This window comes from Pongo abelii, chromosome 8 (assembly GCF_028885655.2).
Source record: "Pongo abelii isolate AG06213 chromosome 8, NHGRI_mPonAbe1-v2.0_pri, whole genome shotgun sequence".
Taxonomy (NCBI): domain Eukaryota; kingdom Metazoa; phylum Chordata; class Mammalia; order Primates; family Hominidae; genus Pongo; species Pongo abelii.
The window spans coordinates 121,585,398-121,600,509 of NC_071993.2; the positions used below are offsets into that span (position 1 = coordinate 121,585,398).

The window sequence follows — 15,112 nt, forward strand, 5'->3', positions numbered from 1 at the left end:
ATGTGCTGGGTTCTGGAGAGGAGAAAGGACTACTCTGGGGACATCATTTTGGTGCCCAGAACAGTGGCCAGTCCGGGAACTCTATCCCTTACTGCACTTGGTGGTAACTCGCCCAGGCAGGCTGTGCCTCTCTGCTGTTGAATCCCAGCCATTTCTCAACTGCCATATGCCCTGGGTCTCTGAAGAAGCTGCAACGGCCCTGGGCACTCATGATCCCTGAGGCAGGGGTGGGGGTCAGGGGTTCCTGGGACACTCCAGGAGGTTTTCAGCTTGGATACTCCATGACTTTTAAAGACGCATGCCTTATCTCTCTGAGAACAAGTCCTAAATCTTACATTTTCTTTTGTGACCCACCCCCTGCCACCACCCCGCCACATGTGGGGCTCCTAGCACATGCTCAATAATCCTGGTTGACTTCCTGGAAGAGTCTCACTTGACCTGCCGGGTCAGTTATTCCCCTGCTCACACATTTCAGCCATGAGCTAAACTCTGAAGTTAAATAACGCTGAAAAAAACAAAACATCCTTTTAACTCAAGATAAATAGAAATTATTTTCAAACTGTTATTTCCAGATAAGAAAGCCTTCCATTTATGCTGACAGGAAATGGGGTGATTTTTCCATAAATATGAAATCTTTACTGCATGGGAATGCAGTCTGCCGGTGCCCTGGCACAACATATTTCCTCCTGTTGTGAAAGTAAGAGAAAGTGGCCAGCTTCGGGTGAATCAGATAGATTTTCCTCAAATCATTCATTCAATCAACGTGCTCTGCCCTACTGGGTCAATTCCCAACCTGACAGCCATGAAGGGGACAAAATATTAGCACCAGGTTGTTCTTCTCCAATAAAATGTTGCAAAACCAACTCATCACAAACCATACATTGGATTTCAACTTGAGTCTACTTTCCCAGCACTGGAGAGATTTTACATTGACTAAGCTACACTCTACAATCAAGGCCACGTCCTGTGCAGTGGTAACCTCTTGCCACACAAGAAAACAAAATTTAGGCTCCCACAGAGGGAAAGAGCCTAGCAGAGTTTTTTTTGTTTGTTTTTTGTTTTTTGTTTTTAACTGAGATGTTGTCTTGCTCTGTTGCCCAGGCTGGAGTGCAGTGGCATGATCTCAGCTCACCGCAGCCTCTGCCTCCTGGGTTCAAGCGATCCTCCTGCCTCAGGTTCCCGAGTAGCTGGGATTACAGGCTTGCGCCACCACACCCAGCTAATTTTTGTATTTTTAGTAGAGATGGGGTTTCGCCATGTTGGCCAGGCTTGTCTTGAACTCCTGACCTTAGGTGATCTCCCACCTCGGCCTCCCAAAGTGCTGAGATTACAGGCATGAGCCACCGTGCCTGGCCAAGCCTAGCATAGAATCTTGTATTAAGACATTTATTGACTCAAATGCCCATTCTTGCATAGATAGCTAGATAGGTAGATGTGTATATGTGAAATTGAGAGATAAATCACATACCATACAATTCACCCTTTTAAAGTATATAATTCAGTAATTTTTAGTACACAGTTGACCCTTGAACAGCACGGGTTTGAACCACATGGTTCCCTTTCTTTTAACCAAACACGGATTGAAAAATACAGCATTCAAGGGATGCAAAACCTTCGTATCACAGAGGGTTGGCTTCTCATATAAGTCAGTTCCTCAGGACTGACTCTGGGACTTAAGTCTGACAGATTTACCAGGGGGATGGTGGTCCTGGAACCAATCCCCTGCATACACTGAGGGATGACTATACTCATTGAGTTGTGCAGCCATCACCACTGTCTAATTCTAGAACATTTCATTACTCCAAAAAGAAACCCTATACCCATTAGCAGTCACTCGTTATTTCCCCCTTCCCCCAGCCCCTGGCATTCTCTAACTTACTGCTTGTCTCTGTGGATTTGCCTGTTCCACACATTTCATACAAATGGAATTGGACAATTATGGTCTTTTGTGACTGTCTTTTTCTTTCTTTTTTTTTTGAGACCAAGTCTCACTCTGTCGCCCAGGCTGGAGTGCAGTGGCATGATCTCAGCTCACTGCAACCTCCGCCTCCTGGGTTCAAGTGATTCTCATGCCTCAGCTTCCTGAGTAGCTGGGATTACAGGTATCTGCCATCACTCCCAGCTAATTTTTGTATTTTTAGTAGAGACGGGGTTTCACCATGCTGGCCAGGCTGGTCTCGAACTCCCAACCTCAGGTGATCTGCCCACCTTGGCCTCCCAAAGTGCTGGGATTACAGGCACGAGCCACTGCACCTGGCCCTGACTTTTTGTTCACATAATGTTTTCAAGGTTCCTCGAAGTTGTAGTATATATCAGAACTTTGTTCCTTTTTATGGCTGAATAATATCCCGTTTTCTAGATATACCACCTTTTGCTTAATTCATATTCAAAATGAAGCAATTTCTCCAGTTTATTGTCAAGTGATGGTCTGACAATAGACAAGGTAACCAGTGTCTCAATATTGACCCTGTTTCACAGGGCCTTCCTGACTGTCCATTGATCTACAGAGTCTGAGACTAGAGCTCCATGAAGAAAATATGCTCTCAAACTTCAGACAGCATCATCCATCCACAACATTCTCTAAGGGCAGAGCCAGATTGCCTGGTGGAGGCTACAGATGATTCAAGGAGGCCAGACTATGAGGCACAGAAACACAGCAGACTCTATGAGCAAAGTCACTGATTTTCAGTGACATTTTACACTGGTAAAAAGTAAACCAACCAAGCAGTACATGTTTATTGTCCTGAGAATAGGTACAAAAGGGACACTGAGACAGGCCTTTGCCATCCACCAGGAATGATAACTTTTGGTCCTTCAGCAAGTTATATCAAGGGGCAAATTATTTGTTTTCTGTAATGATTACTGTGAGGTAGATAATAAAGTTCAGGCTCGCTCACTCTCTCTCTCTGTCTCTATGTGTGTATGTCTCTATCTTCTTAGAATTGAAAGAGACCTATTTTCCTTATTTTTCTTTTATTGATACATAATATTTTACATATTTATGGGGTTCATATGAGTATTTTTTTACATGCATATAATGTATAATGCTCAAGTCAGGGTATCTGGAGTATTTATTACCTTCAGTATTTATCATCTCTATGTCTCCCAGCTACTTTGAAATATACAGTATATTGCTGGTTAACTGTAGTCACCCTAGTCTGCTACTGAACATTGAACTTCTTTGTTCTAACTGCATGTTTGTATCTATTCACCAACCTAAGAGATCTATTTTCTAATCATGGTTCTGTCACACCAATTAGCTCCAGAGTCTCGGACACTCAGTAGCCTCATCTGTAAATGAAGTTGACTAGTAACTAACTGCCCTGACCAGCTTGCAGGCCTGTGGTGAGAATTAAATGTTTATGAGATCGCTTGCAGATGTTAAAAATATTATATAAAGTCAGCATACAGTGGTGGTTCACTGTCCACTGGGACATAGACCATCTCAACCAATATGCTCAGATAACTTGAGGATCAGATAACATGATCCTCAAAAATATTTGGGTCTACAATTAATTAATTGGATGAAAGCATGAATTCCTCTGAGCACAGTGAGAATGAGAAGAATGCAATTGGCCTTCAGCATGGACACGGGTTATTATTTGTTCCTTGCAAGTGTATGATATACACAGAACAAGAAAAGGGGAATTGACATGTCAGCTTCTCTTTTGCAAATTACATCTCTGATGGTGACAAAAAGATTAGATGTCATGCAAGCATCCTAGGATAACCTATGTTTTGCTCACTAGAGAATAGCTTAGCCCAGAACAAGACCTACTCACTGCTTATGATTACTGCCACATAACATACTTAAAATACCTATGCCAAAAAGAAGGAAGGGGACAAGGGCCTCCAATTTATAATGTGAATTCACCTCAGAGACATCATAAACATTTGTCCCTCAGCTTTGTGAAAAAGCGGGTTTTTTTAATCAGTCTAAAAGCAAAACAAAACAGAGCCACCAGGTTTTAATTCCTCTGAGAGTCAAGGAAAAGGATTTGGCTGAATCCCATTGTGATTCCATTTCCTTCACCCCAGGAATTCAGCAAGAGGGGTCTAAAAGCGAGTCTAAATCCTGTCCTGCCGTCCACCCTTTCCAAGTTAACAGATAAAGACAGGGGAGGATGGCCTCGTAGGGCAGAATGGACAGGCATTCCAGGGTCTAGAGGACTTCCCTCGGCTCCATCTGAGGCTCTTTCTTATGTGGTGGGTGTACAGGCTGTCACAGACATCACTGCACATTCCCAGAGAGCACAGGCGGCACAGTAAATACCACGCGACACAAGGACAGGTGCCACCAGCCCGCCCGGAAAGACCAGATGAGCCCAGGCCAACTGATTTCTGGGTGCGGTGATGTGAGGAAAGGGAAATCGTGGGACTCAGAGCCCCGCCCTCTCCCTCTGTGGTCAGAATGCACATAAGACAACTTTCCTTTCAGGGAGGAGAACAAAAGAATGCTCCCGTGCAGCCTGGCAGGTGCCTGCTCAGGGAAGTACCACTCTGCAGTGTGGGATGAGGGCTGAGTGCCTTTGTCCTGAGTGAACCAGTGCAGGGCTCCGTGCACACAGGTAGCCCCTGGGGACATAGAAATTGCATAAGACAGCTTCAGAGGCCAAGAGAAAGTGAAGCCCACCCTTCGTTAGTCTTTTGGTAAAACAGCCCAAGACTAGGGGAAGAACAAGTGGGACAAAACCTTTTCCTTTACCCTCCAGACTTCTGTTTTCAGTTTGACATTTGATTTTTTTTCCAAACACTTGTCAAGAATAGATTCAGCCTCTATCTAATCCAAAGAGGTATGGGGCTGGGCGTGGTGGCTCACGCCTATAATCCCAGCACTTTGGGAGGCCAAGGCAGGCAGATCACCTGAGGTCAGGAGTTCGAGACCAGCCTGGCCAATGTGGTGAAACCCCATCTCTACTAAAAATACAAAAATTAACTGAGCATGGTGGTGTGAACCTGTAATACCAGCTACTTAGGAGGGTGAGACAGGAGAATCGCTTGAACCCAGGAGGTGGGGGTTGCATTGAGCTGAGATCATACCACTGCACTCCAGCCTGGGCAACAGAGCAAGACTCTGTCTCAAAAAACAACAACAACAAAAAAGAGGTATGGGAAGTATTACATAAGAGTGTGATGTTCCAGAGAAGATTCCATATCTTAAGAAAGCACCATCAAAAAAATCTACTTTTAGCTATGTGCCTAGAGATGGTTATACGTTTGTAAAGAGAGACCAAGAAACTCAGTTGCTGTCTTACTTAAATTTAGGGTTGGAGATATGAGACTAACCCCCTTATAAATTTGGGAGTCCTTACTTGATTGCACCCACCATGAGCTGCCTTCATTTTGAAACTAGCTGTTGCTGTTTCTTTTCTTTATGAGGCTAGCAGGTAACCACCTGTACCCTGGAAAGGATGTCTGCTGGAGTGAGAGCTCTTCTAGGGCTATCTACCAAAGATGGGAAGAAATGCATTCCAAAGAGATGCCCCACTCCTCCATGACATTAGTGATCTAAGTCTGAAGTCTCTTCCAGCTTCCTGTTACCATTAGGCTGTTAGGCAGAAAGGAGGTGGGGGAAGGGGGAGGAGGAGGGGAGAAGGAAGGGGGAGAAGTTCCGAGAAAAGATGGAGAGAGCAGACTGGAGTATCTCACGCTAATTTTCCCCTGCACTTCTTAATTAGGAGGCAGGTTGTAAATATCTTCAGAACTCTCCTAAATTTATAAGTTAATCAGCAGAAGCATTTGAAGATGTACCATTTATAGCAAGATCTCCCTAAAAAGAGAATCTTGCTGTCAAAAACAAAACTGAAAGCAAGTGATGAGAAATCAAGCTACAATTTGAGTGTATGCTCTATGGTGAGTGCTACGTGCTGGTTTCCAGAAAAAAAAGAACCATTGGCTCTGTCTGATCCCTTACAGCCAAGACATGAGAATTCTAGAACTCAGATCCTTAGAGCCGAAGGGACTCCGGGAGGTCTAGCAGCCCAAGTCTTGGAATTACATGTATATTTTCAATTCTTGCACTTAAAGTAAAGAAAACTGAGGCTTAAAGAAGTGGCAAGCCTTGCCCAAGGGCCCCCAGCTGGTGAGTACAGATTCAGATTGGCTGCCACCCAGAGCCTTTTCACTGAGCCGCTGGTGCTCAGGCTCGCCTCCCCACCCGTTCAAGCTGATGTGATTTTCAGGGCTTACAAGGATTAAGGAATGACAGAGACAGAGAGAACTCGAGGGCTGCTGGAGGTTACATGCCAGCCCTTTACCTGGGAAATGAAGACAGCCCAAGAGGCTAAACAACCTGCCCCAAGTCACTCAGGAATGAGTGACACAGCCAGACCTGGAGTGTCTCTTCTCTATCATTGTCCAGTGACCTTTCTCTTCTCAAAGGTCCTTCAGGTGTCTGGTGGCATCTCTGGTGACACCACACCTAGAGAGGCCTTAGGGTCCTCTTAGGGCTCAGTGAGTGTTAAATTAAAACCACATAGGGTCTGCAGGCCTCGCTGGGATGATATGTGCATGATTTCCCAGGCTTACTCGAGCGGGTTGAATGGTGACCTGATCGTCACCAAAAGAGACTCCATATCAAATCCCTGGAAGCTGTGAATGCTAGCTTATTTGGGAGAAGAGTCTTTGCAGATGTAATTAAGCAAACGATCTTGAGATGGGGAGGTCATCTTGGATTATCTGGATGGGCCGTGAATCCAATGACAAGTGGCTTTACAGGAAAGAGGCAGAGGGAACTGTAACAGAGAAAAGGAGACAACACGGAAAAGGTGGCCATATGAAGACAAAGCCAGAGATTGGGAGGCTGCCACAAGCCAAGGAACACGCAGATCCATCAGAAACTGGGAGAGGCGAGGAAAGGCCCTTCCCTAGAGCCTTCAGAGACAGCATGGCCTTGCCCGCACCTTGCTTTCAGACATCTAACCTCAAGAACTGAGAGAACTCAGTTTAAGAACTAACCTCAAGAACCTCAAGAACTGTTTAAGCTTGTTGTTTTAAGCCACCACTGCTATAGCTGACACAGAAAACTAATACATTTGTAAAGGGATAAAATAAATTAATCTGTGGATAAAATAAATATAAAAAACCACCAAAACCCAAGGTTCACAGTATTTACAACAAATCCACCATTATAATCTTTCACTACCACCAAGACCCAAGCATGAGAGGCTGAGGGAGGAGTGTGTGGAGACCGTCCTGCTTTGTGTTGGTAACCAAGCCAAACCGACTCACAAGCTGTCACATGTCAGTGTGATAACCCTGCAGGACATTTTTCTAGCTCACACACCCATCTGCGGACTACGTCTGCTGGGTGGATTCTGAATCTGAGGCTGAACATGGTGCAAACTACTCCCAGACGTCTCAACTCTGAAAGCCCCGCATGGAAAGTCTCCAAGTCTTAAGCCTCACAAAATGGCCTTCGCAGAAACCTGAAGCCAATTTGAGAAGAGGCCTCTGCAGCCACAGTGGATGCCAAATGACTCAGGTCTTGAAGCAGAAAACAGAGTAAGCAGATGTTTCTTCCAAACAGCATGTTCTTGGATCTGGCTTTATTTTAGATTTTCTTCCCCACAGTTGTTGAGCTAAATCTGAAGGGAATCAACACACACACACACACATACACACTCACACACTCAGACACACACACACACAGAGCCCTTTTCCCTCCCCAACATGTTTTGGGGGAGCACAGCTCCACATGTGGACTAAGAAGACTGCAAACATGGCTGTCACAAATGTGGGGACCACGTTCAGTGTTTTCTCGCCTCTCTTTGTATAGCTGGACATCTGGGAAATCACTCTGATGTTCTATTGTTTCTTTTTATGAGGGCCAGGCTTGGTTGCTCATGCCTGTAATCTCAGCACTTTGGGAGGCTGAGGCGGGAGGATTGCCTGAGGCCAGGAGTTAGAGACCAGCCTGGACAATAGAGTGAGACTCCCATTCTTTACAAAAAATAACAAAATTAGTTGGGTGTGATGGCATGCACCTGTAGTCCCAGCTACTCAGGGGGCTGTGCAGGAGGATAGCTTGAGCCCAGGAGTTCAAAGTTGCAGTGAGGTATGATTGTACCACTGCACTCCAGCCTGGGCAACAGAGAAAAACCCTGTCTCTAAAAAAAAAAAAAAAAAAAAAAAAAAAAAGAAAGAAAGAAAGAAGAAAAGAAAAGAAGAAGAAGATGACGAAGAAGAAGGAAGAAAGAAGAAAGAAGTTGGAAGAAAGGAGGAAGGAGAAGGGAGAAGGGAGGAGGGAGGAGGAGGGAAGAGAAGGGAGGAGGAGAAGAAGAAGGAGGAGGATGAGGAGGAGGAGGAAGGAGGAAGAAGGAGGAAGAAGAAGAAGAAAGAAAAAGAAAAAGTAAGAAGAAGGAGGAGGAGAAGGAAATTTCCAAGTTGCTCCCAACTCAACAGGTTTATTTCAGTCCTCCACAAGAGATCAAACTCAGGAACCCCAAGGGAAATGGTGTCAGGCCCCAATCAGGGCACTTCTGAGAAGAGCTCTCGGTGAGGGATGAGGGATGGACTCAGGGCCAGGAGGGGAGGCACCAACCTCCTGTGCATCACACTCTGAGCGCTGTGATGGGACTGCTCGGACTCCAAGCTCCCTATCAGGTGGGTCCCATCCACTTTCTCCAACAGCCTTCCTGGGGATATGCTTCTTTCTCCTTGGTCAAGATACTAGTTTTGAAGTGTCCTTGGGTCAATAATTAAAGCTTTATTGGAAAGGCTATGAGAGAACTCTTTCCACACTTCCTGTGTGTGCGGAGGGTGGGGGCCCATTTCTCAGGCTCCACTCCAGCCAGCACCACCATCGCTTTGTGCCCAGAGTTCTGTAGTAGCCTCCTAGCTGGCCTGTCTCCACCCCAACTCCCTTCCCAGCCATTTAAAAAACATCTGAGCTGAAATGCATGTACTATAAAATTGAACATTTTAAAGTGAACAATTCAGTGGCACTTAGTACATTCATTCACAATGCTATGCAACCACCTCCTCTAATTCCAAAATATTTTCATCACCCCAAAAGGAAATCCTGTATCCGTAAAGCAGTAATTTCCTATTTCCCCTTCCCCCAGCCGTTGGCAACTACCAGTCTGCTTTCTATCTGTATGGATTTACCTATTCTAGATATTTTATATAAATGGCATCATACAATATGTGGCCTTTTGTGGCTGGTTTCTTTTACTTAAAGGCTCATCCTGTGGTCGGCAGCACTGCTTCAAGGCTGGATAATATTCCACTAGATGGATACACCACATGTTGTTATCCATTCACCTGCTGATGGACATTGGGTTGTTTCTGCCTTTCAGCTGATGTGAATAGTGCTGCTGTGAACATGTGTGTACATAGATTTGAGAACTCTCATACATGCTTTACACAACAACCTGGTCTAATCACATGACACTCCAGCTACAAGCAGTTCAATGGCTTCCCATCGCTTTTAGGGTAACACTCAAACTCCAGAATGTGACTCTTGGGACCCTGCCCACTTCTCCAGCATCATCTGTCACATTAGTGCTCCCGCCCAACTTACGTTTCTTATGTATCCTGTGCTTTTCCTCACCTCTGAGTCTCTGCAGGTGTTGCTCCCTCTTCCCAGAACCCTCTTCCTCGGGCTAAGAGGCAACTGCATTTGACTACAACCACACCCTTCTCTCCCAAATGCAATCAGCTGCCCAGGTCCCAGCACACAGCCAATGCTGGCCCCACTGTGCTTCATGGAAAGGGCTTACAGTGGGATTTAGGGGGCTACACTGGACCTTTGCTGTGAAACCCCGTGGAAAAGACAGCGCAGCCCAGAAACACCGTGGTGGCAGGGGGGCCTCAGATCTGTGTCTGTGTCTCTGAAACGTGCCCTGCTGGGAAGGTGGAACATGGCTCCGTGGATTTAGCAGCCTGGTGCCTGACTAAGCAAGGTGACAAGCTGCAGGACCTGTAGTCATCCCCCTAGTTGTGGGGCTTCCTGACCCACCTCTGCTCGGGCCATACTCTCTGCGCTGGCAGGTGGGCCACAGATGAGGCAGTCTTACTTTTTCCTTGGACCTGGCTGACACCCCACAGGCCTGGGAGAAGTAGGGTAGCGACTCCTTCTGAACTCTGGCCCCAGAATTCTGTGTCTCACCCCAGAGGAACTGGCTCAGCCCAGAGGCAGAAGCCTGTGTGGCAGCTGCTGAGAAAGCAGGAAGAAAGCTCCCTAGCTGGAGGCGGTCGCACCTGAACTTGACAGGCTTCAGCTCAGCCCTGGCCACAGGGTGCTCTGGGTCACACAGGATGTGGTTTTTGAAGATTGGGGAAGCCAATGCCTCTACCTTTCCCCCACCCTTCCTTTCTTAGCTTCCATTCTGAGCCTCTGCTCCCTGAATCTGCACACGCCCACAGATGCACGCATACACATAGGCACACACGCACACATGGATGTATACACACACGATTTCACACCCTCTTCATTTACTCTTGTCTAACTTCTAAAAATGAAAATGATCTAATATAGCCTGTCCTACATAACTCCCATCAGAACCTTTATCATTCTTTTTTTTTCCTTTGCAAATTCTCCATCATTCTAGTTTCCACATGAGCCTTTGAGGAGAGTGCAGCACCTTAATTCTCAAAAACAGTCACCTGCGACTTTCTTTCTCCACAGGTGAAAAAAAGATGGAGGAGGTGGGAAAGGGTCCCCTCTTGTGTGTTTCTGAGGGCCGCTGAGGAAGATGGCGGTAGCTGTGAGGGAGCCGTCTGCTACTTACCTCCAGGACTTTCCCTGTGATAAACTGGTGACATGCCTCACATTTCACCCCAAAGAGTCCCTGGTAGTCCTTTTCACAGTACGGGGCACCATCCCTGCAAGACAAAAACGTGTTCGGCTCCTGAGGAGGCGGCCAGGGGCTGGAGAAGACACCAAAACTACATTTCTCCAAGGCCTTTCCACAGAAGGACAGGACATATTTCTCCCCCACCCAGTGTTCACATGCCTGGCAATCCAGTCAGACCCGGCCAGACAGGATCAAAACCACAAATGAAACGATCCAGAGAGCGCTCTGCGGCTCTCGGTGCCACACAGGCGAAACAGCCATGTCGCCATATGGTCACCCTTGCCGATTTTTTACTGTCTCAGAGCTAACTAGCAGAAAGCCTGGCAGCATTCTCTCTCTACAGGCCCCCTGGGCACATAGGAGCACTGAGCCCACTGAGCCCACGTAACAATAATTAATAAACCAGAGAAAGAATAGTATTAATGAACCTGAAGAAGATACTGGCAAATCAATAGGCAATATCACACCTGAAGGCAAAACACTAGAGACAGTTTCATTAAAACCACAATAAAGGCAAAGCTATAAAATATTGTTAATGTATATAATACATATAGTTATTAATATGACACTGAGGCCCAGCACAGTGGCTCATGCCTGTAGTCCCAACACTTTGGGAGGCCAAGGCACTTTGGGATCAGCTGAGGTCAGGAGTTTGAGACCAGTCTGGCCAATATGGGGAAGCCCTGTTTCTACTTAAAAAAAAATACAAAAATTAGCCAAGTGTGGTGGGGCGTAGCTGTAAGTCCCAGCTACCCAGAAGGCTGAGGCAGGAGAATTGCTTGAACCCAGGAGGCGGAGGTTTCAGTGAGCCAAGATCGCACCATTGCATTCCAGCCTGGGTGACAGCACAAGACCCCATCTCAAAAAAAAAAGGACACTGAGCCCATCAGATGTGGGCTCAGCATTCATCCCCCAACAAGGGGCCCATATGCCAGCCTACAGCCTCTGAACAGCCTCCAGACACCACCTCCTCAGCTCTCAGGAGGCCTCCAGGGCCCAGGGCTGCCTCCTCCAGCTCAGGCAACCTCCACCATTTACCTTGGAGCACAGGAAAAATATTACATCCTGTGTGTGATTGCATGGAAAAGCTATAGAGTGCCACCCTAGACTGCCAAGTTACCCACCCCCGCATAGCTTGCAGTGTTCTGTTAGAAGCCAGGCACCTGTCTTATTTTGTCCATCATGGTCACCTGAAGAGCTTCTTGCCTTTTCTTTTTTTTTTTTTTTTTAGATGGAGTCTTGCTCTGTCGCCAGACTGGAGTGCAGTGGTGCGATCTGGGCTCACTGCAACCTCCACCTCCCAGGTTCAAGCAATTCTCCTGCCTCAGCCTCCCAAGTAGCTGGGGTTGCAGGCACCCACCACCACGGCTGGCTCAGTTTTTGTATTTTTAGTAGAGATGAGGTTTCACCATATTGGCCAGGCTGGTCTCAAACTCTCGACCTCAGGTGATCCGACTGCCTCACCTCCCAAAGTACTGGGAATCCAGGCATGAGCCACTACACCCAGCCTTCTTGCCCTTCCAATGCAGGTGTTTCAGCCTTACCCTGGGCCTGTAGAATTAGATTTCAAGCGGGTGGGGCCCAAGCAACATTTTATTTGTTTGTTTGTTTCACTATATTTTTAAACTACATTCATTAATATTTTCGAATAGGTGATTTCATGTGGTTGGGGAAATGAATGAATGAATGTATTTATTTTTGAGACAAGGTCTCACTCAGTTGCCCTGGCTGGAGTGCAGTGGTGCGATAATAGTTCACTGCAGCCTTGATCTCCTGGGCTCAAGTGATCCTCCCACCTCAGACTCCCAAGTAGCTGGGACTACAGGCATGTGCCACCACACCTGGCTTGCTTATTTATTTATTTATTTATTTATTTATTTATTTATTTAATTAATTTATTTATTTATTTATATTAGTAGAGATGAGGTCTCGCTATGTTGCTCAGGCTGGTCTCGAACTCCTGAGCTCAAGTGATCCTCCCATCTTGGCCTCCCACCCAAGTGTTGAGATTATAGGTGTGAGCCACTGCGCCCAGCAGGAAAATTTTTTTTAAGGCATAAAAAGGTATACAGTGGAAAATTTCCCCTCATTGCCAGGCTACATTTTAAAAAAAAAGCCTCACTTCCTTAACTGTAGTTATTATCCACTATTATTGAACATGAGCCCATTTCCTGGCAGGCTGTTTTGTGCACAGTCCTAAAGGGCCCACGACCTAGGCTTTGTGTGTTTTTGGGGGGCCTCTATAAATGTACTCCATTCCTGGAAGGAGGACAAAGTCTTACTGGTTCCTCATAGGAGAATGAACTGCAACAGGGAAATTATTAAATGCTTAATTGGTAATGACATACAGTGTAACATTGTCAGCTTCATTAATTGTTAAATTAGGCAATGATTAACATATCATTAGGTTTATAGTAGCCAAAGCAGAAGAATACAATTCTTTTCAAAAGTTTTATAGCAACAAGTTCATTCTGATGGCAGGATGTGAACAATTTCAGCACCATTGATGGGATGGGGCCCCTGAGACCAGGACCTGCAGAAGAAACACAACGCCCGGTGCCCACTGAAAGGAACACGTGCCCGCACCCAGCCTTACTTGCTGATGTACTCCCCGGTGAGGACCTTCCCGCAGGACTTGCATTTAAAGCACCCCAAGTGCCACTGCTTATCCAGTGCCAGCAGTGCCTGCCCATTCTTGATATCTCTTCCGCAGCCGGCACAATCTGAAAAAGAGCAGCCGCCAGTGATTACTACACATTTCCTTTGCTAAATCCAAGCAGGCAGCCCAATTTCAACCCCACTGTGTGCCCATCACACAATCAATATTTACTCAAGCACCATCTCAGGTCAGTTTCTTTCCATGCACAAAATCTTTCTCGGTGAAGGTTCACAGGCTGCGTCCTCAGAAGGACACAGCACGGAAGCTTCATGAACCTCCATGGATCTAACGGGTTGGGTGACCTTCACCCATCTGCTTACTTGGGGGTTTTTTAATGCACCCTCTGAGCTACAGATTACCCAGAGAATATTTAATTATCGTGTCTTGGCTGTGATTTTAAGAAAGTGCACATAGGCATTTATTAATTGAGGGCACTGTGAACAACTCAGCACTTCATGCTGATGCCTCGCCTAACACTATATACGTGATTACTCCTGGAAGGCTGCCCGTAAATCTCATTTTTGTAAATGGGACCCTACTTCTTTATCAACCCAAACCAGCCTTTCAAAGATTTGTGATCATCGATTAAATGGCTCTTAATTCCTTAGCTCTCAATTCTTCTTGGCAGGCCCCTGGAAGGATAATAAAGGAGAAATTATTTCTTCATGGTAGAGTGTGGGCCTGGAATGAGACATCCCAGTGCTGAACCCCAGCTAACTCCTCGTTGGCTACCTATATGATCAAGGCAAGTTACACCCTTTTGAAGCCTGGGTTTCTTCTTAGGGAAGTGGGAATGTTATCAGCACCTGGTCTCAGGCCTCTGATGACGATTCAGTGCATTTAATAGATTTAGCAGTAGATGGCATATTGGAAGTAACTAGAAACATTTGCTGTTATTACAATTGCCATAATTAATCTGATTATTGATTGCTTCATTCTGTTAGGGAAGTTGGGTATTTAAAAGAACCCAGAAGACTGTAAATTGGTGCAACCTTTCTGGAAAGCAACTTCAACATCTACCGACATTCCAAATCAATGTAACTGAGAGAATGAAAGCAAGCACGTGTCAGATTGGCCACGGTGTTCCCAGCTGATCAGACAGAACACACACAGAATAAAGCCATGTCCTGGCAAGGCCACTTAGTGGCCAGGTTTGGACCAAGACAGAGTCCACTTGGTACACAAAGTGATGAAACAACCCCCTCTTCTGACCACATCCGTGACTGCCACTGCTTTTTCCTAATGACGCTTCTAGCCCAACTTTAATTCTCTGACCATCCAGAAAAACTTGGGACCCAATCACTGACCTGGTCCTGCTTCTTGACAACACTTAACCTAGAACTGCTTCTGCTCCTTTGAATCCTCTTTAAAATTACCTAGCACGTGGGCTGGGTGCGGTGGCACACACCTGTAATCCCAGAACTTTGGGAGGCCGAGGCGGATGGATCACCTGAGGTCGTGAGTTCAAGACCAGCTGGACTAATGTGGTGAAACCCTGTCTCTACTAAATACAAAAAATTAGCTGGGCATGGTGGTGTACGCCTGTAATCCCAGCTACTCGGGAGGCTGAGGCAGGAGAATTGCTTGAAGCTGGGAGGCAGAGGTTGCAGTGAGCTGAGATCATGCCATTGCACTCCAGCCTGGGCAACAAGAA

The 15,112-nt window shown here is 46.2% G+C and overlaps 1 protein-coding gene across 5 annotated transcripts in view; it reads right to left on the minus strand.

The window, feature by feature from the left end:
• ABLIM1 (actin binding LIM protein 1) overlaps window positions 1-15,112 on the minus strand; it is a 341,667-nt gene that overhangs the window by 103,173 nt on the left and 223,382 nt on the right. For all 5 annotated transcript variants that reach the window (XM_054521712.2, NM_001133801.2, XM_054521710.2 and 2 more), the window contains 2 exon segments: window positions 13,396-13,522; window positions 10,734-10,827 (listed from right to left, as the gene is read on the minus strand). In XM_054521712.2, coding sequence (XP_054377687.2) covers window positions 10,734-10,827; window positions 13,396-13,522 — 221 coding nt within the window.